Raw genomic sequence first — 22,422 nt, forward strand, 5'->3', positions numbered from 1 at the left:
CTCCTCCCGCACCAGGGCCGGCGGCACCGGACAGACGGGGTCACCTTCCCGCCTCCGCGCAGAATGCCGGCCTCCCACACCCGGTGCTCAGTCCCCCCAACCCCCGAACTCGCTGTGCTCCCCACACGCTGCCCAGTCCGCCGGGCCTGCGCCGCCGCCCCTCCCTCCCTCCCCCGGCCCTCCTCGGGGACCCTCCCGGGCGCCCACCCCGCGGGCGGCGCTGCCCCGCGGGCCCATGACCTTGGCCGCCCCTGAGCCCCGGTCCACGCCCCCCGGCGGCGGCCGGGCACGGACACCCTGTTTCTCGCTGGCAAACACCCCACTTGGCGGGTGACCTCCGCACACGGCCCGCGGCGGGGAGGGCGGCCCCAGGGCGGCGGGGAGCGCGGATGCGAACACAGGGAGGGGAGGGAGCGTCCGCCGCCCCAGCCCGTGGCCCCGCCGAGCCCGCCTCCGCCGCCGGGCCCCGGGGCGCCGCGCCGCACCGCACGGGCCGGGCGAGGCGGACACGGCCCGCGCCCCGCGCCCCCCGCCCGGGCGCCAGAGGACGCGCGGGACCCGCCGCCTGCAGTGCCCGCCCGCGTCCCCAGGGGGCGCCGCCGGCCGGCGCCGAATTCCGGGCGGGCGGGCGGGCGCGTTTGAAACCCGGACAGCGCGAGGGGGCGGGGCCGGGCGCGCGAGCCCCCGCCCCCCGGCCAATCGGTGGCGGCGGCGGGCGCGGGGGCGGGGCGGGCGCGGGCGGGGCGGGGCGGGGCGGGCCGGGTGAGTGAGGAGCGGCGGCCGGCGGCGCGGGCGGCGCTCTCTCCTCAGCCCGGCGGGGGCGGCGGCTCGGCCCGCGGACCCTTCGCAGACGCGGCGGCCGGCGCTCCGGCCCGGGGCGGCTGACAGGACCTCCGGGCGGACAACTTCCGCGCCCTCCCCGCCTCAGCGCAGCCCGGGCGCAGCCGCCTCCTCCGTCCGGGCCGGCCGCCCGGCCGTCAGCATGGCCCGGGGCGCGCGGCGGGCGGCGGGCGGCGCGGCGGGCCCGGGGCGGCCGCGGGGGTCCCCGCCCGGCGGCGGGCGGCGGCGGCGGCCCCGCGGAGCCCGGGCGGCGGCCGGCGGCCCCGGAGCGGACGCGGGGGAGCGCGGCGGGCGGCCGGCCACAAAGTTGAGCGCGGGCCGGCGGCGCGGATGGTGGGCGCTCCTGGCGCTGCAGCTGCACTGGCTCCGGGCGCTGGCGCAAGGTAGGCGGCGGGGCCGGGGCGGCGCGGGGTCAGGGCGGGGGCGGCGCGGGGCCAGGGCCGGGGCGGGGCGGGGGCGGCGGGGTCGTGGCGCGGGGCCGGGCCGTCGGGGTCCGCGCCCGGGACGCGCGGGGTCGGGGCGCCCGCCCTGGCTCCCCGCAGGCGGGGCCGGGCCGCGGGGCCGCTGGTCTGGTCGGGGCCGCGGGGCTCGGGCGCTGCGGGGAGGGTCGGGGCCGCCGCTCCCAGCCCCGAGGCCGGCACCCACCGCCGCAGGCTCCGCGCACCCAGCGGGGCGCCCCCGGCGGCAAACTTGGGCTCCCGCGGCCCCGCCCGCCCCGCCGCCGCTCCCTCAGCCGCGGGTCGCGGGGCAGGTGAGCCCGCCGGGTGCGAGCGCCCTTCGGAGTGGGAGGTGGTCCGGACCGGCTGTGCCCGGAAGCCGTCCCTTTGCCCGCCGGGCGCACCCGTGCGGGTGGGCATCCTCCGCCAGGTGTGCGGCCGGAGAGGAGCGCCGCGTCCCCGGGCCAGGCCCTCGGAGATGGGCGCCCCCTCGGCGGGTCCTCTGGGATCGGGCACCCTTGGCGAGCACCCTAGGATTGGGCACCCTTGGCGGGTCCTCTGGGATCGGGCACCCTTGGCGGGTCCTCTGGGATCGGGCACCCTTGGCGAGCACCCTAGGATTGGGCACCCTTGGCGGGTCCTCTGGGATTGGGGCCCCTTGGCGGGTCCTCTGGGATCGGGCACCCTTGGCGAGCACCCTAGGATTGGGGCCCCTTGGCGGGTCCTCTGGGATTGGGCACCTGTGCTGCGGGGCAGCCTCGGGCGGGCACTGAGGTGGTGGAGGCGGCACTGACTCAATCCGTGTGTGTGAGGGGGAGGGGGGACCTCTGTGCGGCCTCATGCCGGGATTTAAATGTGACCACACCTGGCGGGTCTGCACTCAGAGCGCCCCCCCCCCCCCCAGCCTGACCCCTGCTCCCCGTCACCGCTGACCTGGCTGCTCTAACGGCCTCGCACCCTCCCCAGGGCTCACAGATGTCCGCTCTCATGTGTAGCTGCACGAAAACAAATTGCCCTATTTCTGGTTAATTTAACTCCTCCATTACTTGGGAAATTTTCATTTCACTTATTTGTGCTTCTTTTTGCTTAATGACTGACTTTTGTAGGGAAGCATTTATTAAGTCATTTTGTAAAATGGGATCGGTAGATTGCCGGAGCAGCCAGGTTCAAATGAAGAAGTCTGAGTCACTCGGCATGACCTTTAGGATAGAAATGGTGTTTATCAAGTTTTCCTTAAGAAACAAAAAGAGCAGTGACTTGCACTTTGCAGTAATCTCTGTACATTTGCACATTTGAAAATGTATGCACACGTTCAAAGGGAAAAAAATCTGGTTTTGTTTGGAAGTCTAGTACAGGGATTTCAACTTCTTACCATGTGCACTTTGAAGGCTCTATAAAATGTCACGTTTTCACAACTAACGTTAATGAACGTATGCTAATTAAAAAAACAAGCCACTAAGGCAGTGCTCAGCCTCTTTTCGGGAGGAATATTTTATCCCTTGCTGCCAGTAAAAACACCGGTCCCTGTTTTACATTTATATGGTTTATAAAGTGTACAGATCTTTCCGTGTAACATTTCGAATAGGTTGTCACAAATTCTAAATTCATTGACAGGTTTCTGTTCTCTGTGCTCTGTGAAATGTGTAATATATCCATCATTTTTTTATATCATATTGAAAATTCATATTACAGGAGAGATGTCACCATTTGACAAAAGCTCATGTATCTTGAAAATGAAAATTCTGGTGCTGCTGCAGAGATTCCTAATGGGATGAGGAGTTGGTCATACGGGCAGGAATGCATTGTCTTGAATGTGATCAGGTAAAATGGAACGTTCTGAGTAGAATCCTTGCCGCCGTGTTGGAGCTAGTGAAGCAAGTCTTCATTCCTCCGTGCGTGTTTGCTTCTGACGGTGTTCCGTGTGGTTAGGCTCGGCCTGGGGTCTCGGCAGAGAAGTGTGGGGGGGACCAGTCACAGAGACAGGCAGTTACAGAGCCTGAGCCGGGGGCAGAGCGAGTCCTAGGCCTGTTGTATAACACGTGGCTCGGACCTTCTGCGTGTAGCTTTAGTAGTCCTGAGGCTTTACGTGTAATGAGGATTTCTGAGGTATAGACTGGTACTCTGCTTATTGCTGGGTGTGTGTGTGTGTGTGTGTTAGTGAGAGAGACTTTTCTAGATTCCTAAAGATCCAAGACTTTAATTCTCAAAGGCGGATGGCAAGGCAAGCGTTTTTTATGTGGTCCAGCAGCCAGACCTGGGTGTTTTGTTTTTTATTTCTTCATTTAGTATTTTAAATATATTTTATTGTTTTTTTTACAGAGAGGAAGGGAGAGGGAGAGAGAAACATTGATCAGCTGCCTTCTGCACACTTCCTACTGGGGATGTGCCCGCAATCAATACATGCCCTTGACCGGAATCGAACCCGGGACCCTTGAGTTCAAAGGCTGATGTTCTATCCACTGAGCCAACCCATCCAGGGCCAGTGCTGGGTGTGCAGAAGGATGGCAGCGCACAGGGACTCTGTGTGACGTTTCCTGCTGGGCCTTTGGCGGCTTGTTGATGCTGGTGATGCTGACCACGGCCTCTCCTGGAGGGTGTGCTTCCGGCGGGGAGAGGGAGGCTGTGTGTCTCAGATCCCTGCTTTGGGGCTGTTCACAGTTTCTCCTTTGGAGTTACTCCCGATCACTGTGCAGAGATGGTTCTGGAACTTCCGTGTCTGTCACCATCACGTGGGGTTTAGACCCGCCGAGGGCCAGCTCCTTTGTCTGTCACGGAGCCACACGTGCCCTCCAGGTGAATGGTGCACACCAGAGTTTGAGAACCAGGAACTTGGATGTCTTGTGTTTTTCCTCATTCCAGTCACTGGCTGATTTCCTGGAGCCGCTCCAGCCCTGTGCCTCTTGAACTTGGCTGCTCACTGGAATCACCGGGAGCTTTAAACAACCCTGGACCGGCCTCTCATTCTCTGACTTCCTTTTAATTGGCTGGAAGCTCGACCTGGTGTCAGGGGATTGAGAACCCCCCAGGTGGTCCCAGTGTTCAGCCAAGTTTGAGAACCAGTGCTCAACACTTTGAAATGAGATCACATGACTCGGTTTGGCTTTCACCTTGTCACGGGCCTTGAGGTTTTATGGTAAACACTCCTCCCCACCCCCCCAAATCCCGGTGACTTCTGGGTACTTGGAACCTGTTTTCACTTACACACACCTGTTTCATGCTCATGATCTCAAGCTTTGAGATTTCTCTCAGACTTAATCAGTTTTTAATCACTCATTCTGTTTGTTCCAGCTGGCATTGTCAAGCTCCTGTTGGTCTGGGGAGGGGGCGGTGGTGTGTGTGTGTCAGAATCACCCGTGAAATTTAAAAACACAGTTACCTGGGCTCCACCTCCGCCCTGAGGGTCTCTGGAGTGTGAGTTTGTGAATTTAAAGTCGCTCCGCAGGTGGTTCTTCTATCTTTGTTACCGTTTGAGTTTGGTCCTTGTGTTGGCCAATCCCATATCTTACCCTGTTCGCTGCCATTCTTAGCCTGACTTCCTGTGGCCTCAACCCCTGCCTGGACCATTTTTCCAGCCTCGGTGAGGTGCACCCATTAGGGCCCTGCCCCTGGCTTGCTGGAGGAAGCACCATGCAGTGTTGGTTGGGTTCACGACAAATCCAGCTTCTTGGGGGGCCTCCTGGCTTCCCGTCACCTCAGGAGCGCTGTTTTCCCTCCCGCGACCCCCAAGACCCCTTCCCGGCACGACTGTGCCATGTGAGTTTTAACTGCAGCCGGAGTCCCAGACAGCCTGCCTTACGAGTCTGCAGAGCCTGGGCTGCACGGGGAGGTGCTCAGATACTTGCTGGGTGCGATCTGTGAGCCCTCTGCCTGGGTGACAGATGGCACCTGGCCCGGCTGGTAGCCTCTTGTAAATCTAATCAGGAGCAATTATCACCCTCCAGGCCGTGCTGCGTGCAGCCACCTGCAGCTGACCTTTGTGGAGCCTTCCTGTGAGCCAAGCACTGGCCCCGCAGGCAGGCTGCTGCTCTGCCCGGCGGCTGGGAGGGGAGGAGCACTTGGTATCATTCACCTGCGGGACAGGGAGGCCCTGAGGGGTTTGCTGATTGCCTCAGTCCTGGACTGGTAGTGCCGAAGCCGCCACCGAAAGCAGCCTGCCTGACCCACAGTCCGTGTTCCGGCCGCTGGCCGGGCATTCCCACTGGTGTCTGCCCTTCCACAGGAGGAGGTGTGAGGGGCAGGTGCAGGGGGTGTGTTCTAGAGACTTTATCCAGTTACTTGACCTCCAGTAACTTGACCTCAAATAATCAGAGTACTTATGTACTGTTGTAAAAAAAGAAAACATCAGATAATTTTGAAAATAGAGCAGAGGAATATGCATAACGCCCATATATACCCTCCCTTCTCCCATAATAAAACGGCTATTGCCATTTTGATGTTTTTCTTTCCCCCCATAACATACCTGTCAAATTCCAACTGAGAACGTGGCAGTTTGGCGGCAGGTTTGAACACCACACAATTGACCACGAGGAGTGTGCAACCATTTCTTTGAGGAGCACTCGGGAAATTCTTTTATCTGCACTCAAGTGTGTGCATTTAAGTCCTTTAAGTGGAAATAAAAAAGAGTCGGGCTTTGTCAGGCACAGACTTATTTGTTGTTTTGCTTCAGCATGGGTTTTGTCTAACCACAGCTACGTTTAGCGGCATGCTGTGGGTACACTTAGCCGGGAGCGTCCCTGTGCCCTCACACGCTGGAATACAACAGAGTCACGCTGACAAGCAGGCAATTAGTGGAACCCGGGAAGAACTTGTAGTTAACTTCCACCTGCTAGTGGCCTTTATTGCCGTGCGAAGAGCCTTTGTGTTGCTTACGGTGTGGGACACGGGTCTGGGCCTTTGTCTCCTGTCCCAGCGATCAGAGACCAGCAGCATCAGCTGACTAAACCCAGAGAATGGGACAGACCCTGACAGGGAGAACACAACACCTGGGTCTTGACAAGCTCACAGTTTACATTTAATAGTTTTAAGCCGAAACCGGTTTGGCTCAGTGGATAGTCAGCCTGCAGACTGAAAGGTCCCAGGTTCGATTCTAGTCAAGGGCATGTACCTTGGTTGCGGGCACATTCCCGGTAGGGGGTGTGCAAGAGGAAGCTGATCCATGTTTCTCTCTCATCGATGTTTCTAACTATCTCTCTCCCTTCCTCTCTGTAAAAAAAAAAAAAAATCAATAATATATATAAAAAAAGTAGTTTTAAGAGTAGACCCCTTAAAATCCAAATCCATGAAAATTGAGTAAAACTGAGGATGGGGAATGAAAGGTGCAGTAGAATGGGGAGTTAAAGTGGATTCATCTTTTAAAAAGGAAGGGTGTTGATAGGAGTCTTATTATCTGGTTAAATACTCCTATTAAGAGATGATACATTTCTGCCTAATGCAACTGAGTATTTTAATTTGTATAGTCTAATTCGAATCAATTTGACTTGAACATTTCTACAAGGCATTTATGAAACAAATTCTCCCCTAAATTTGTAATTATCTTTCAATAAAAAAGACGATAAACATTTGTATCTTTGATCCCACGGGAGAGTATATTTTGACGGCTAGGACAGTGAATATGGCACCTCTTATCATCGTTTTGTAGTGGCACAGAGAAATGATCCTGAAGTTTTCCAATGAATCCTTGAAATGCAAAAGTCTGTCATCGTTTGGTGGACTCTATTGACATACTGCCAGTTGTTGATCCTCTCCCTGCGACCTCTCTGGAGAGCTATCTTGTTATTAGTCTTATCGTTTCATTATATTAATACTATTCTTACTCTATCTAAATACAAAACCTAAAAGTGCTATTACGAGAGCCCTGGTCTAGGAAGCCCTAGTCCTGTGGTCAGCAAACTTCGGCTCGTGAGCCACATGTGGCTCTTTGGCCCCTTGAGTGTGGCTCTTCCACAAAGTACCACGGCCTGGGCGAGTCTATGTTGAAGAAGTGGCGTTAGAAGTTTAAGTTTAAAAAATGTGGCTCTCCAAAGAAATTTCAATCGTTGTCCTGTTGACATTTGGCTCTGTGGACTAATGAGTTTGCTGACCACTGCCCTAGTCATTTATACACTTGCTAGTCTAGGATTTCGGTGGTCTGACCTCCTGACAGGCCACTCTACAGCTAGAGGCGGACTCATTGCCTTAGCTCCTCTCCACTCCAGCTCCTGTGGTCTCCAGTGGGTATTGTGGGATAGGAATGTTTTCTTAAAGCTTTCCTTGAAACACAATGTGGTGAGTGGGAAAGACATTGGGCTAAGTATCAGTAGACCTGGTTTTTATTTCATTCTGTAACTAACTTGCAATATGAGCAAGTCTGTTAGCCTCTCTGAGAATAATTTCTCAGCTGTGAAAGTTGGGGGTGAGACTAGGTTTTCACTATTGTTCTTTCCCGATTCCCTGAATTCTATATGTTGTCAAATCTTCTCTGCCCTTCTCCCAGACTCTGTGTGTCTCCTTTTTGGGGATTCTGTAACTCTGTGTCCTAGCTCTTGGAATCTAATTCTCTTCATTTTACATTTCCAGAGTAGTTCCAATGTTGAAGACAACTAAGATGCAATATAATATTTCTCTTTAGGTGCTGCCATCTAACGTGATGTATCTGCTCTACCCTGATCATGGTTTATGTTCACAATTTTAGGTGCCATAAAATGAACTAGTGCCATAACTTGTCAGTGTAAGTCTGAAGTTTGGATAAATAAATTTCTTTAAAATGTGAGATGCTTACTTGTTTAAATGGTTGGAAGAAGAAAGGGCAAGACTGATTAAAATCTCCTGGAGGTAATTAATGCCGTGAGAAATGGAGGAGATATGAAGTGGTGATGGATGTGAGAATGCTTACATAAATGCTTACATATACTGGACAGGGACCATCAGCAATGCAAGAGGTTAGAGATGGCTTCCGTTGACATTTTTGTTCAATCTAACATTAGGTTGGTTGTCTTCATTAGGGACTTTAGTATATCAAAAAGCCCTCAAAATGAACAAAAGAATTCTTTTATACTTTAGTTTTTTAAAAATATATATTTTATTGATTTTTTTTTTTTTTTTTTTTCAGAGAGGAAGGGAGAGGGATAAAGAATTAGAAACATCGATGAGAGAGAAACATCGATCAGCTGCCTCCTGCACACCCCCTATTGGGGATGTGCCCACAACCAAGATACATGTCCTTAACCGGAATCTAACCCGGGACCCTTCAGTCCACAGGCCGACGCTCTATCCACTGAGCCAAACCAGTCAGGGCTCTTTTTCACTTTAACAGGCTTAGCTGGGACTGTTGACATACAGATAACATCTAGTGAAGATTAACTGCTGTCACTTAAATAATCCAATATCTTGACTATAGATTTATCTGTTCACTAAGTCTACTAGCTTAGTGATCTTTGGAGATTAGCTTGTTGAATGTGGGCTAGGTCTAGGACAATAGTTTCTTCACGGTTTGTGTGTGTGTGTGTGTGTGTGTGTGTGTTGTTTTTGTTTGTTTTCTGTGTGTGCTTTAAACTGACAAGGCCAGCCTTTGAGGTGTGGGCTCTGGAGAATGGGCTCGCCTCCCAGGCCCGTATTATTACATGAACAACATTAGCCTTCGGTGCGAAGTTGTGTGGCCTTTTCCCCTTTCAGAACTCTGCTCTGTGTGTATTCTAGACACGCTTCCTTATCATGAGAGGTTAGGAAGCTCTCAAGTATGTGAGCTTGAATTTATAAAGATGAATGATCTTTCCTAGAAAAAAAATATAGGGAGGGAACCTAAGAATACTGTCCCGGCTCGAAGAGGACTGTGGCTATTCCAGGAGTGCCGGTAGTTTCCTTTATTAAGAAAGATCGGTGGTGGGAATCTTAGCAACCTATACAGGCTGCTTAGGAAAACATTAGCGTTGGGGTGAGGAGGGGTTTCAGAGATCACATTGCATAGGGTAACCTGCCCTGCGTGGGTAAGGACCATGGCCTCCAGAGGCTGCAGTGTCTGCGGGGTCTTCTCTTCAGGGTGATCTGTGTGTGTTTGTGCTGCTGCTCCTGAAAGGCCTATTTTCAAAGTGAAGTTAGTTCTACCTCGCCTTCTCCCTAGGTATTAGATGTGAAACTCCCCACTCCCCCGCCCTAAAAGAGGTTTTGGATTTGCGGATCAAGCCCTTCTATATAATGGGTGTCAGCATCGATTTAATCAGGAACCACCAGATGGCAATAGAAAAAGTGTTTCTATAGAATGTAATCTGTAGTTTTCACAGCTGATTTTTTCCCCTTCCTTGAAACACTGCTTTTCAGTACACTTATGCAATGTATGAAATTGTTGGTTACGAGCAAGGTGAGTTTATAATACCTGACAATGCTAATCAAAACAAGGACATAGAATAGTGGTAAAGTGTTACTAGAAAATGACATTTTATTTGCATGAGCGCATGTATGAATTGTTCTCGGAGAGTGGGTTTCCAACAATATAGCTTATGCCTTATGTTGTTATATAGCCATGATTTTGCTTCTAAATTTTTATTCGGCATTTAGCTCTGCCGTAAGCTGTGATGATTTGCAGAACATAAAAGAAAACATGGCTCTTATCTTGCGGCATTTTATGCACTCACTACCTCCTGAAGGAGGAGATGGATGCGTTTACGAACATTGCACATATTTATGTATTTCCTGGCAAAGGTGTTTCTATCTTTTGTAGAGTTTGCTTTATTTTTGCCGGTAGGCATGCCCCTCTTTCCTAAGCATGTCTTCTAGGCTCTTCCAAGGCTTTCTTTTTCCGTAGCTAAGGCTCTTGGTTGCAAGCTAGAAACTCAATCTGAACTACTTAAGAAAAAAGGGTATCACAGTGGAACAAGAAGAATACCTTGAAACTTGGCAAGTTTAGGATTCAGCCCTGCCTCAGGAATAACTAGAGCCAAGTGTTTGAAATCGCTCAGGCACTGTCCTCTTTGTCATCATCTCTGTTCCTGTGTTGGTACCATTCTCGACTCTTCCTGAAAATTGGCTCTCTCGTGCCTGAGACCCAGCTATTACCAGTCTTTGTGTGACTGTTGCTTCAGACCCCGAAGTAAAGATGGATGGAAAGCTTTGGTCCTGATTTAAAAAACTTGTGAAATCTTCAGATTTATATATTAAAAGCAAGACCATGAGGGAAAAATAAAGCATATTGATTGCAACATTGAAAATGGGCCGGGAGAAACCAGCATGAATGTCAACAGACCAGTGAGGAGGTGAGAGGAAGCAGCCGCCTGGACTGGGTGGCAGTGCTGGAGATGGAGAGAGCTGGAGAGAGTTACTGTCACGTGTGTGGGCAGGGCGTGCCTCGTTCTCCTTTTCTCACTGAGATGCGCGGGATTTCGTATGGGATATGGAGGGCATGTCCAGGTTTTTGGCTTGCATGGTTAGCTGATTGGGCACTCAGTGAAGTTGGACCACCTCAGTTTGGGCGGTATGATCATGTTTTGGTTTTGAATGTGTTCATGTGAGGGACCATCAAAGCTTCCATGTGGATTGTTAAGTAGGTGCTTGGATATGAGTTTTGCATTAAGGCAAGGTCTAGGGGTTTGGTATATTGCTTAAGAGGATGGGCCGGGCATAGAATAAAACGGGCTCAGCCCCTTGCTAGCTGTACTTCCCTCCTCGGTAGGCTGTTAAACCTTTTTTTTTTTTTTTTTTTTTAAATATATTTTATTGATTTTTTACAGAGAGGAGGGGAGAGATATAGAGAGCTAGAAATGTCGATGAGAGAGAAACATCGACCAGCTGCCTCTTGCATACCCCCTACTGGGGATGTGCCCGCAACTCAGGTACATGCCCTTGACCGGAATCGAACCTGGGGCCCTTCAGTCCGCAGACCAACGCTCTACCACTGCGCCAAACCGGTTTTGGCTGTTTAACCTTTTTAACGTATTATTTCTCATCCCTGCAGTAGGTATAATCATTGCACCCACTTCAGACAGCTATGGTGAGGAACACTTGCTATGATCAGAGGTTTAGTGTTAGCACCTGACCAAGTACATAGCATGCGTCCTGTAAGTGCCGTGATTGTCACGTGTGTGGGCAGGGCGTGCCTTGTTCTCCTTTTCCCACAGTCCTCGGTCATTGATGGACCACTGCAGGCCCAGAGCGGGCGGGGGAAGCACGGACTGGAGGGGAGCTAGCAGGGCTAACCTGGCTGTGATTTACTGGTAAGTTGGCGGAGATGGGAATGATGGACGTGAATTGGAGAATAGTGGCGATGATACAGGAATAATAAATATCTGACCCGGGGTGGTACTGGAGTGGGAAAATTGTCACGGTCGGTATTGCTGCAGAGGGGAATAAGATTAGGAACAAGAAAAGGCCATTGGACTTGATGATGAGGTGGGGACGTTGATCTTGTTGAGTGTGATTTCACTGGCGTTGTAGGAGAGTGAAGGAGGCTGAAGTTGATTACAGAATGAATGGGTGGGGAGAAAATGGAGCCTACAGGTGTTCTCATTCTGCTGAAATCCCGGAGCAAGAAAAGAGAATGAGAATTTGAAGTGGGTAGTGACAAAATGATCTCAAAATGCCTTAGGAATATTTATTTTTTTCAATTTGAAAACTATTCTCGAGGCTGAAAAAAAAATGTGGGCTGTTGTCATCTGGCAAAATGGTAAGCAATCATCACAATTCTCTGAAGGGATCATTTCAGTTTCATACTTTGTGATGACCGGAGGCTTCCAGCAGCACTGCCGCCAGATCGGTTAGAGTGTCTGCACCCGCCTGCTGCAGACACCCGGCAGCTGTGGGCAGAACACAACAAGGACTAACCAAAGCTTCCTGAGCCTGCGAGGCCGGGAAACCCCACTCCAGCCAGGTGAGGGGGGGGTCCGGGTGAGTGGAGGGTTCAGTTCTGGATGGAGGTCCCCAGGGCGTGGTCCCCAGGGTCTCCCGAAGGACAGCAGTCACAGCCTGCAGTCCGCACAGTGGGAGAGGATGGAGGTGAGGGCCACCGGCCTAACGCTTGGAAGGCTGGCCCATCAGTGAACAGAGGCGAGAAAAACCTTGCCCATAGTCTGAGGAAGTGCAGAGAGACTTCCGTCATTCTGGAGCTGTGCCCAATCAAGAGGAGATAGAGATAGAGAGACAGAGAGAGAGAGAGAGAGAGAGAGAGAGACAGAGAGACAGAGAGACAGAGAGACAGAGAGACAGAGAGACAGAGAGAGAGAGAAACATAAACATCTAACCTCAAGGCTGGATCTCACATTGGGGCTGGGTTAAAATTTCACATTCCATACTACACAGCTAATCCTCATGGAAACCAGAGGAGCCCTGCAGAGCCAGTGAGAAACCCAGGACTCTCGTAGTACAAACACCTCATGCTAAAGATAAACTTTGCTAGCTGCCTGGCTGGTGTGGCTCCATGGTTGAGCGTTGACCTATGAACCAGGAGGTCATGGTTCGATTCCCAGTCAGGGCACATGCCTGGGTTGCGGGCTTGATCCCCAGAAGGGGGTGCACAGGAGGCAGCGGATCAATGATTCTCTCTCATCTTGCTCTCTGAAAACAATGAAAATACACTAAAAAGGAAAAGTTGCTAGCCACACAGGAAATGCATCACTGCAGGCGAGTCAGCAGGTGTGATAGGAGCAGTGGTCCTCCAGGAGATGCTCTGGGCCCGGGCAGAGGTTGCTCCTGTGAATGGTTAGAGGCTACTCCAGTGAGGCTCTGTTGGTTGGAGCATCATCCTGGGCACCAAAAGGTGGAAGGGCGCACCCCCAGGTTGTAGATTCGAACCCTGGTCAGGGCCCAGGTAGGAGGCAGCCATTTGAAATCAATATCTCTCTCTCTCTCTCTCTCTCTCTCTCTCTCTCTCTCTCTCTCTCTCTCTCGGAGGCAGTCATTTGACCGGCCCTCCTTCCCTCCCTCCCATTCCAGTCCTTAGCTGTGGAGACAGGATTTGAGCTGCATTAAGTGCACAGGGATACATTTTAACATTCTCGGTAGAGTGTCCTGTGGAGGAACAGGGGGAAGATCACAGTGCAGAGGGTGAAATGAATGGCAGGCCAGAGGTAGGCGTTTGCGGTTTGCAGCAGCTTGACATGGTTGGCTGGTTGTTTTTAACCAGCAGCTCCTGGACTTTTAAAACTACTTAAATGGAGTATCACAAAGTGTTACAGTGGAAAGACAAAGGTGTCTACTTTTGCTGTTGTCTGTCAAAAGCATGAGGGAGGCGTAAGGTGCTAAGGTGCGGCTTGTTTCTATGTAGGTGGATACTTCATAGTAATTTTAAAATGGCAATTTAGCATTTTATTTGCTGCAAATATAGCTTAAGAGTTGTTGTGTGTTTTTTTTAAACCACAGTTTATTTGTTTTGATAGCTGCCCCTTTCTGTTCTGCTGACCCGTCGTACATTCAGTACCGTTACCACCCTGATTCAAGGTACATGGTTATATGGCTGGCAAGGCAGTTCCCCTTCAGACTCTTTCTTAACTCTGTTCTTGGCCGTGTTCAGGCATTTGTTCTCCCACACATACTTTAAAACCATTTTTATTAAATTGGCAGTATGAGATGTAATCAAGTTTTCCATTTCCGTTAGGTTGGTTGTGATGATTTATAATTAGTCAGAAAGTAATTCCTCTTCGTTTTTCAGGGCATTCTTCTTCATTTGTGATTTTGTTACCATAGGCTTGGTATTGTGTTTTCTTAAAATCCCTTTAACTCTGTTTCTGTGGCTGCATCTTTGTTCTGTTTCTAAGTAACAACCAGTTTTACTCTTTTTCTCCTCATCAGTGTCTTGAGGGACATATCTAGTTTGCTAATCTTCCCCAAGAACTGGGTTTTAGGTTTATATATCTTTTCTACTTTGTCTATTTCATAATTTCACTCTAACTTTATTATTTTCTTCTTCCAGGTTTCTTTTGGGTTATCTGTTCATATTTGTTCTAGTTGCTAAAACATGAGATATGTAGGAAAGGACTTGAATGGACATTCCAAAGAAGATATATATGTATATCTAATCAGCGAATGAAAGAGGCTCAATATCATCAATCAATAGGGAAAAGAAATAACATTACAGTGAGATACCACTTCATAACCATTAGGATAGCTACTACCTGCCCCCCTCACCTCCCCCCCCCCAAAAAAAACACCCAAAAAACAAACACCCCCCAAACAAAAACAAAACACACACACACACACACACACACACACACACACACATAACAACCAGCCTCAGAAAATAAGTATCGGTGAGGAATGTAAAATGATACAGCTGTTATAGAGAACAGTAGGACGGTTCTGAAGATTTTTGGGGCGGGGTTGGGGAGGCATATAGGATTTGTAGTTGAGAGTTCTTTTCTTTCAGTGCTTGGAAAAGGGTGGTCAGTCCCTCTCTCCTCCATGGTTCCAAAGGAGAAGGCCCGCATTGGCACTGCCTTTCCTGACCAGCACTGTGCTTTTCTCTGGCTGCTTTCAGTGGTTTCCTTTTGTCTGTAATTTGCAGTTCATAGATTCCTCTGCATTCATTTTGTCTTTTTAAAAAAATATATATTTTATTGATTTTTTACAGAGAGGAAGAGAGAGAGAGATAGAGAGCCAGAAACATCGATGAGAGAGAAACATCGACCAACCGCCTCCTGCACACCCCCCACTGGGGATGTGCCCACAACCAACGTACATGCCCCTGACCGGAATCGAACCCGGGACCTTTCAGGCTGCAGACCGACGCTCTACCACTGAGCCAAACTGGTTTTGGCCCTTTGCATTCGTTTTGTTTGGGGTTCATCCCGCTTCTTGAATCTGTAAGTTTATGTTTTTTACTGAATTTGGGGAGTTTTCAGATATTTCTTTGGATACTTTTTTTGCTCACCCTGTCTCTCCTTTCCTTCCTGGACTGTGTTGACATGCACATGAACTCTTCTCTTACTGACCCACAAGTCTGTGGGCCTTAATTTTTTTCAGTCTGGTTTCTCCGCTACTCACATTGGGTACATTCTATTGGTTTATCTTGAAGTTCGCTGATTCTATCCTTGTCATCTCCACTCTGCTATTGAGTTTACTCAGCATTTAAAAAAAAATTTCAGTTATTTTTCAGTGCTACTATTTCTTTTTTATTCTCTTTTTCATAAATTCTATTTTTTTCTTGGAGTTTCTACTTATTATTTATTGTAAGATAATTTGTAAAGGCTTAAAATATTTTTATCATGGCTGCTTTCAAATATTTATCAGATTAACATCAGTGTTGGCACTGGCTGGTGATTCTTCTCATTCTTGAGTGATTTTCCTGGCTCTTGGTATTATGAATGACTGATTGTGTCCTGTACATGGAAGAAATCCTGGACCCCACTTCACTGTCTTTTAGGAGGCAATCCCCCTGTGAAGCTTACTGCCAGGATGGGTGGGTATACTCACCCAGCTACCCTCCAGATCCTCCCAGCCCAACACCCAGACAAAGCGAGGGGCTCACTCACAGATCGTGTTTCAGACAGGCGGGGTAGAGGTTCATGTTACTGACACCTTCCTCCCAGAGGTGTGGCTCCAGCCGCCATTTTTGTTGTCTTCGTGTGAGAGAAGCTTCCCTGTGGGCCGGGCTGCCATCAGGGAGGGGAAACCCCAGGGCTAAGCCATCCCACTTATTGCTGCAAAGTCACTGCGCCCTAATGGGCCCCAGCAGACCACAGGAGGGGGGAGAGGAAGGGGAGCACCAGCTAGCCCTTCCCCTCACCCATTCCATCCTCGCGGTGCCATTGGCTGTGGAAGCAGGTTCCCCTCTGGGAGGACTCTGGTGGGGGAGGCGGAGGAATACCAAGCCTGTCGGCAATTAGTGCCTATTTGCACCACCTGGTTAAGTCTCACTGAGGCTGGTTGGCCCTGTCACACCACCTGGTAGGAAAATTGAAGTGCCACCTGCTCCTGCTAGGGAGGGAATAGCTGATTAGCTCCCTGATCCAGGCACAGCTCCAGCCGCCAGGCGGGGGGCCGGGGCCTGCTGCCTGACTTTGAGGGGCATGAGGGAGAGGTTAGGAAGCCGGGGCCTCGCTCAGCCCTGCAGGAGATGGGAGGCACAGGAGAGCTCCCTCTGAGGAAGCAGGATTTCCTTAGCCCCCCATCCCCGTCCCCGTCCCTGTCCCTGTCCCTGACCTCTGATTGGGGCCCAGGCTCTTCTCGGAGCTCCCCTGTGCCTGTTCCGGGTGAGAAGCTTCTAGCGCTATCTGGATGCATGAGAGACGGCGAGGAAGTCCAAGGAACTCGCCCTGGTTCCTAGACTGTCCTCTGCCTTCATCCCGCCTGCCAGTCTCCTGCTAGTGTGCCGTCTCCAGGGGCTCTGAGCCCTGGCGGGCGGCACTGGGTTTACTGGGAGTCCATGTTGGGAGGACAGGAAGCCTCTGCCCATGCCATTTATACCTTTCCTCTCGCTCTGTGTTCCATGCTGTGTCCGCTCCCCTGACGCCTGCTGTTTGGTCAGGTTATTCACTCCCTTTTCCCTTATTAATTTGCAAGCTCCACATTCCTTAATACTTACCCGCAGTAATAATGAGTTGCATATTTCACCACTATTGCCCTTCCACAAAGAGACTTTATCTTCAGTCCTGATAAGACAAGACCACGGGGATAATTTCACTGCTCCACCTTCCGGTCAGTACATATTTGAGGATCTGCTATTGCCAGGCAAGAAGGCATGAAACAGGAAGCAAAACGAAGTTCTACCCTCATGAAGGTTACATTCGAGTGGGGAACAGAAAAAGTTACTTATACCACCGTGTATCTACCCAGTGCTCCCTGATCCAGGCACAGCTCCAGCCGCCAGGGAACACATTGCACGGGGAAGACTTCGCAGGCCAGTGTGGAAAGGCTTAGTGAGCCGGAGGGAAGGAAGAAGAGGTAAGGTCAAAAACATAGCCTGGACCACACGACATGCAGGCCACAGAAGGCCTGTACATTGTATTCCAGGTGCATTGGGTTTTCCAGGCTGAGTGGCAGCGGGAGGCATGATTGGACTTATCGCTCTGGCAGGCGGTGCAGAAGGGTAAAGTGAGGACGACCCTTTTTAAGGCTTGTTAGTGACGATGGCCTGGATGGCAACAGTAGATCAACTACAAGTGGTCAGTTTCCAGATTAGGTTTGAAGGCAGAGCCCACAGACTTCATTAATGAACTAGAGACCCGTTGCACAAAGAGATTCGTGCAATAGGCCTTCCTTCCCTTGGCTTCCAGCTCCCGTTTTCCTCTAGCACCGGGGACCTAAGCCTTCGCTTCATCCGGAGTCTGCCATCTTCATCTTCGTCTTTGCTGCAGTCTCCAGCCAGAGTCTGCTGTCTGCCATCTTCGTCTTGTCTTCACTGTGGCACTCCGATCCTGTAGATCCCTTCGCCCTCCTCCCGCCCTGCCCCCTCCTGCCCTCCCTCTCTTTCATAGCAGGCATCCTGCTCCACCTGGCTACTCTGCACCTGGAGCAGCTGGGCAGCCACCATCTTTGGCCTTCTAATTTGCATACTCATTCTGATTGGCTGTGGGCATAGCAGAGGTACGGTCAGTTTATATGTTTGTCTATTATTAGGTACGATTAAATGTGAGAAATGAGAAAGTGAAAAGACCAAGTTTAACTCCAAGGTTTTGGGGTTGAGTTACTGGGTAAATTATAATGTCATTCACCAAGACAGGGAACAATGGTGAGAGGCAGCTGTGGAGGAGAAAAAAGAATCTAGAGTTTGGTTGTAGACATTAGAGTTGAGAAGATCTGGTATATCTAAGAGAAGATCAATGTAGGTCACTGAAATGTAAGTGTATACTTCTGAGGAAGGTCAGGGAGGAGGCCAGGGATAAATCAACGAGGAGATTGCTTACAAAGAGAGAAGAAAGAAAAGAAAAAAGAAAAGAAAAGAAAAGAAAAGAAGGACCGAGCCTGAGCCAAGGAGAGGAGAGGGTTCAACAAAGACACCGGAGAGGTTTTGTTAGTTAGCGAGAGGAGTGGGAAGTCCTGGACTCAGCGAAGGGACGTTCTTAGGAAGGAGAGAGGAGATGGGTGTGTCAGACACTCCCGGCTTGGTTTGGAAGCCTCAGAATGTTTTCCTCGCTTCCTCAGACTTGACCTTCTCACCTGGTGGACCCGTTCCCAGGGTCTCTGCGTCCATACCTCCCTCCTCCTCTTCCCTCTCTCCCCTACGGCGGTGGTGCAGCCACTCACAGGGACTGAATGGAGCAGAGAGAAGCCGGGGAGCAGCTGGACACCTGCCTGAAGGAGCAGCGTCTTCTCTCAGCTTCGGTTGCAGTCACCTGCTGGGAGTAAAAGGGCCGCCGTCTAGTGGAGTGGGAACTGCCGCTTTAGGGAACAGAATCCCCTCCCAAGGCCGGGAAAGGACATGGCAGCTCAGATGCACCAGCTCGTTTGGAAGGAGACCTTGTGGGAACGCCGTGGACGGCTCCCCGATCTGCAGCAGCTCCGCTGGCAGACGCAGAAGCCGGGGGGCTGGCTCTTGCAGTCGGGTCTGGACTGACTGCGGTTCTGCCAATCAGGTCATGCCAAACGTGAAGCATACCAACCATGAATTCGTATGATTGATCCAACCTAGTTAAGACTGAAGCGGAAGTAAGTGGGGCGAGGAAGTGGACGTGTCCATCACTCCTGTGGATGGCGGCCAAGACAGCGTGGCTCTGGGGCCAGGAGCTGAGCAGCTGCATCTCCTTTCATCAGCCCCTGGATCGGGCCAGCACGCCGGCTCCCTGGGGAGTCCGTTCTGCAGGGGAGACTGGGGAGTCACTCCCAGCAGGACAGCCTGCTATTAAGCCCCCTCCACAATTCAGCAAGATATGTAATTCCCTGTACAAATCCCTTCCTGTTTAGAAGGAACTAGATTCTGTTCTCTACCCCTGAACCCTGGCCAATACAAACAGCGGTCTTCGAAGTCGCTCTAATTCACCCCAAAGTACGGAGCAGTGTGGCCACAAGAGCAGACAGGATGAGGACATGTGGACAGGGAGATGCCAGGCAGGAGAAATGAAAGCCTGAAGACAGTGCAGGATGTAGGAGTCGGGTTGAGTCTGGAACCCAGGCTGAGTGTGGAAGGAAAGAAAGCCAGAGACGGTGAAAGACACAGCTGTACGGGAGGCCAGCTAACGGGGTGGAACCCAGACCTGAGCATCCCACAGCTGCCGTGGACATGGCTTTGACTCTGTGAGAGGATGAAAGACAGCGAGCATCTCTGAGAGCGAACAGCCCTTTCATGTGGCACTTGTACGCACTCTCAGAAGCCAGGGATGCCCTGGAAACAAGAGCCCCGACATTCCGCAGCAGTTTCTGAGCACAGTGTCGCCAGTGGCTGCCCCGTGGGCTCTGAGCATCTTGGCCTCCTCAGGAAGCAGGTCCCCGCACACAGAAGCGCAGCCCCCAGGTCCCGAGCAGCCTCTGAGGCCACGCGGACACCTGCCGAAGCGGCGTCTTCCTTCCGCAGCAGCGCCTTATAGGAGGTGTGACATGCTGACAGGGCAAACGGAAGAGCCTCTTTTGGACAATAGACCCCTCCCCCAGGCTCAACTCAGCCCTCCCTTCTCATCAGGTAATGTCACAGTGGTCACTGGAGAACCGCTTCGCTTAAAGCACATGTGTCAAACACAAGGCCCGCGGGCCAAATCCAGCCCGCCAGGCCTTGCAATGTGGCCCGCACCGCGCTGTCATCACTGCACTCCGCTGTCAGTTTATGACATTGTCAGTTTATGACTGTTCAGTAAACCATTCGGGCCGCGATTTAGGCTGGATTTTAGATTTTGGCCCCTTCTCTGATTGAGTTCGACACCCCTAGCTTAAAGTGTTAATATCGCTTAGGTTCCTCAATAACATAATGAGAATCATGTAAAAAATAAAACTTGGCAGGTTTACCAAAAATACTTCTTGTATCTATTTCTGGGGCGGGGAGGGGGTAGTTATTTGGAAATCAGAACAACGTACTGGCTGAATGTCAGAACCTTTAAAAATATTACTGTCCCCTACAGCACATTATGACATTCCTAGAAACGGTTCCAGTTTCTGCTAACTTTAATTATGAATGCAGAGTCTTTCTAGGGCCTAGAAATATAATTATTTCTAAAATACGGAGTTTAGAGGCTGGTGAGAAAGGTGAATAGATTAAGCAAGCGGGGGGAAAAAGACTCACGGACCCGACAACACCATGGTGATTGCCAGGGGTATGCGGGAGGTAGAGGAGGTAAAAGGGGGATAAAGGGTGATGGAAGGAGATGTGACTTGGGGTGGTAAACACAGTACAATGTACAGATAATGTATAAGAATTATACACCTGAAACCTGTATAAAAAAAACAATGAATTCAGTGAAATAAAAAGGAAAAATAAATGGAAGGACATTTATCCTACACACACACACACACACACACACACACACACGCACACTATATATATATATATATATATATATATATATATATACACACACACACACACACACACACACATATATATATATATATATATGACAATATGCAAATTAACCATCACTCCATCACAAAGATGGTGGCGTCCATAGCCACAAGATGGCAGTGCCCAGTCCTCTCAGCTCCACCAGAGTCCCCCAGTCCCGGGGCGGGGAGGGTGGGGCGGGGTGGGCTGGGGCAGCTGCTGAGAGTGGGCAGCGTGAACGGCCTGGTGGAATGCTTGCTTCATTGCTGCGACGACAAGGCAAGAGGTCCTCGCCTGGCTACGCATGGGCCTCTGGGCCACAGAGAGCCTCTAGGCAGCAGGTGCTGAGTGGCAGGCCTCGCAGAGAGCTACTGGCACACGGATTCGTGCTCAGGGCTACGAGTCCTATCTAATAAAAGAGTAATATGCAGATTGACCATCACTCCAGCACACAAGATAGCTGCCCCCGTGTATCAAAGATCCTGCCCCCTTGTGAGCACAAGATTGCCACCACAAGATGGCCAGCAGAGGAGGGCAGGTGGGAGGGACCAGGCCTGCAAGGGAGGGCAGTTGTGGGCGATGAGGCAAATAGGGAAGGGCAGTTGGGAGGCACCAGGCCTGCAAGGGAGGGCAGTTAGGGGTGACCAGGCTGCAGAGGAGGGAAGTTGCAGGCAAACAGGCTGGCAGGGGAGCAGTTAGGCATCAATCAGGCTGGCAGTGGATTGGTTAGGGGGTGATCAGGCTGGCAGGCAGAAGTGGTTAAGAGCAAGCAGGAAGGCAGGCAGGCAAGCAGTTGGGAGCCAGCAGTCCTGAATTGTGGGAGGGCAGTCGGACATCCCTTGAGGGGTCCCAGACTGGAGAGGGTGCAGGCTGGGCTGAGGGACACTCCCCTCCCCCACCTGCATGAATTTTGTGCACTGAGCCTTTAGTATTTATTATAAATGGCAATAGAACTTGTTTTTCCAAATCACAGATTTCATTATCATTTCTTTATAACTACTCCGAGTTCACTCTGAAAGAGTTATTACTTCCTAGAAATGAGATGGAAGGTGATTTTTAAGTTCTTGAATTCCATTGAACTTGTGTCCCTTTTCAAAACCCACAAAATAAGAATTTATATCTACATCAGATATAATGCCAGAATAACCAGAGTAATATGAGAACAATTCACAGCACTGATGTGAAAGGATGGAGCCCTGCTGGGATTAATTTGTACAGCTGTAGTCATCCAGTAAGCCATGCCAGAGCATTAATTATACAGGGAAAGGTGAGGAAATTTAAAACTACAATACAGAAGACTTTTAACTTTCTGTGGAGGACCAAGAATAAATCCGTTTAAATCTCAAAAAAAAATTGTTATTATGTAGTGTCCTTCAAAAATATTAGAGATGTTTCTAAAATTAATACTTGACCAAGGGTATGTTTTTTTATTAATTTTAGAGAGAGAGAAACGGGGAGAAAGAAACATCAATCAGTTGCCTCCCATACATGGACAGACAGGGATCAAACTCACAACCTCGGTATATGCCCTGACCAGAAATCGCACCCACAGTCTTTTGGTGTTTGGGAGGAGGCTTCAACCAACTGAGCCACCTGGCCAGAGCAAGAGGTATTAACTTTTAAGATAATCATAGTTTGGAGAAAGTATTTTTAACCTGCAACAAATTCATCACCATCTTCTTAGCATAAAGGAGAAACTTAACACTTCATCAATCAAAATAAAGTAAGGAATGAGAAAGCTACATTCTGAAATTGCAACAATTGTTTTTTTTATTACGTATA

The 22,422-nt window shown here is 50.6% G+C and overlaps 1 protein-coding gene and 1 long non-coding RNA gene across 2 annotated transcripts in view; one reads left to right on the forward strand and one right to left on the reverse strand.

Moving 5' to 3' along the window:
- Nucleotides 1–789: 789 nt before the first annotated feature.
- The window catches only part of SDK1 (sidekick cell adhesion molecule 1), a gene marked incomplete at its 3' end in the record, with an annotated part of 423,357 nt that continues 401,724 nt past the window's right edge, over nt 790–22,422 (forward strand). Inside the window, 1 exon segment of the mRNA XM_084883883.1 lies at nt 790–1,223. Coding sequence (XP_084740009.1) covers nt 983–1,223 — 241 coding nt within the window. The 5' untranslated portion in view covers nt 790–982.
- Nucleotides 14,782–20,551, reverse strand: LOC311622956. The gene is made up of 2 exons (XR_014795073.1): nt 17,049–20,551; nt 14,782–17,011 (listed from the first exon to the last, which is right to left on the reverse strand). It is a non-coding gene; the product is annotated as an uncharacterized lncRNA (long non-coding RNA).

This window comes from Pipistrellus hanaki, assembly GCF_964339955.1.
Source record: "Pipistrellus hanaki genome assembly, chromosome: 5".
NCBI classification, from domain to species: domain Eukaryota; kingdom Metazoa; phylum Chordata; class Mammalia; order Chiroptera; family Vespertilionidae; genus Pipistrellus; species Pipistrellus hanaki.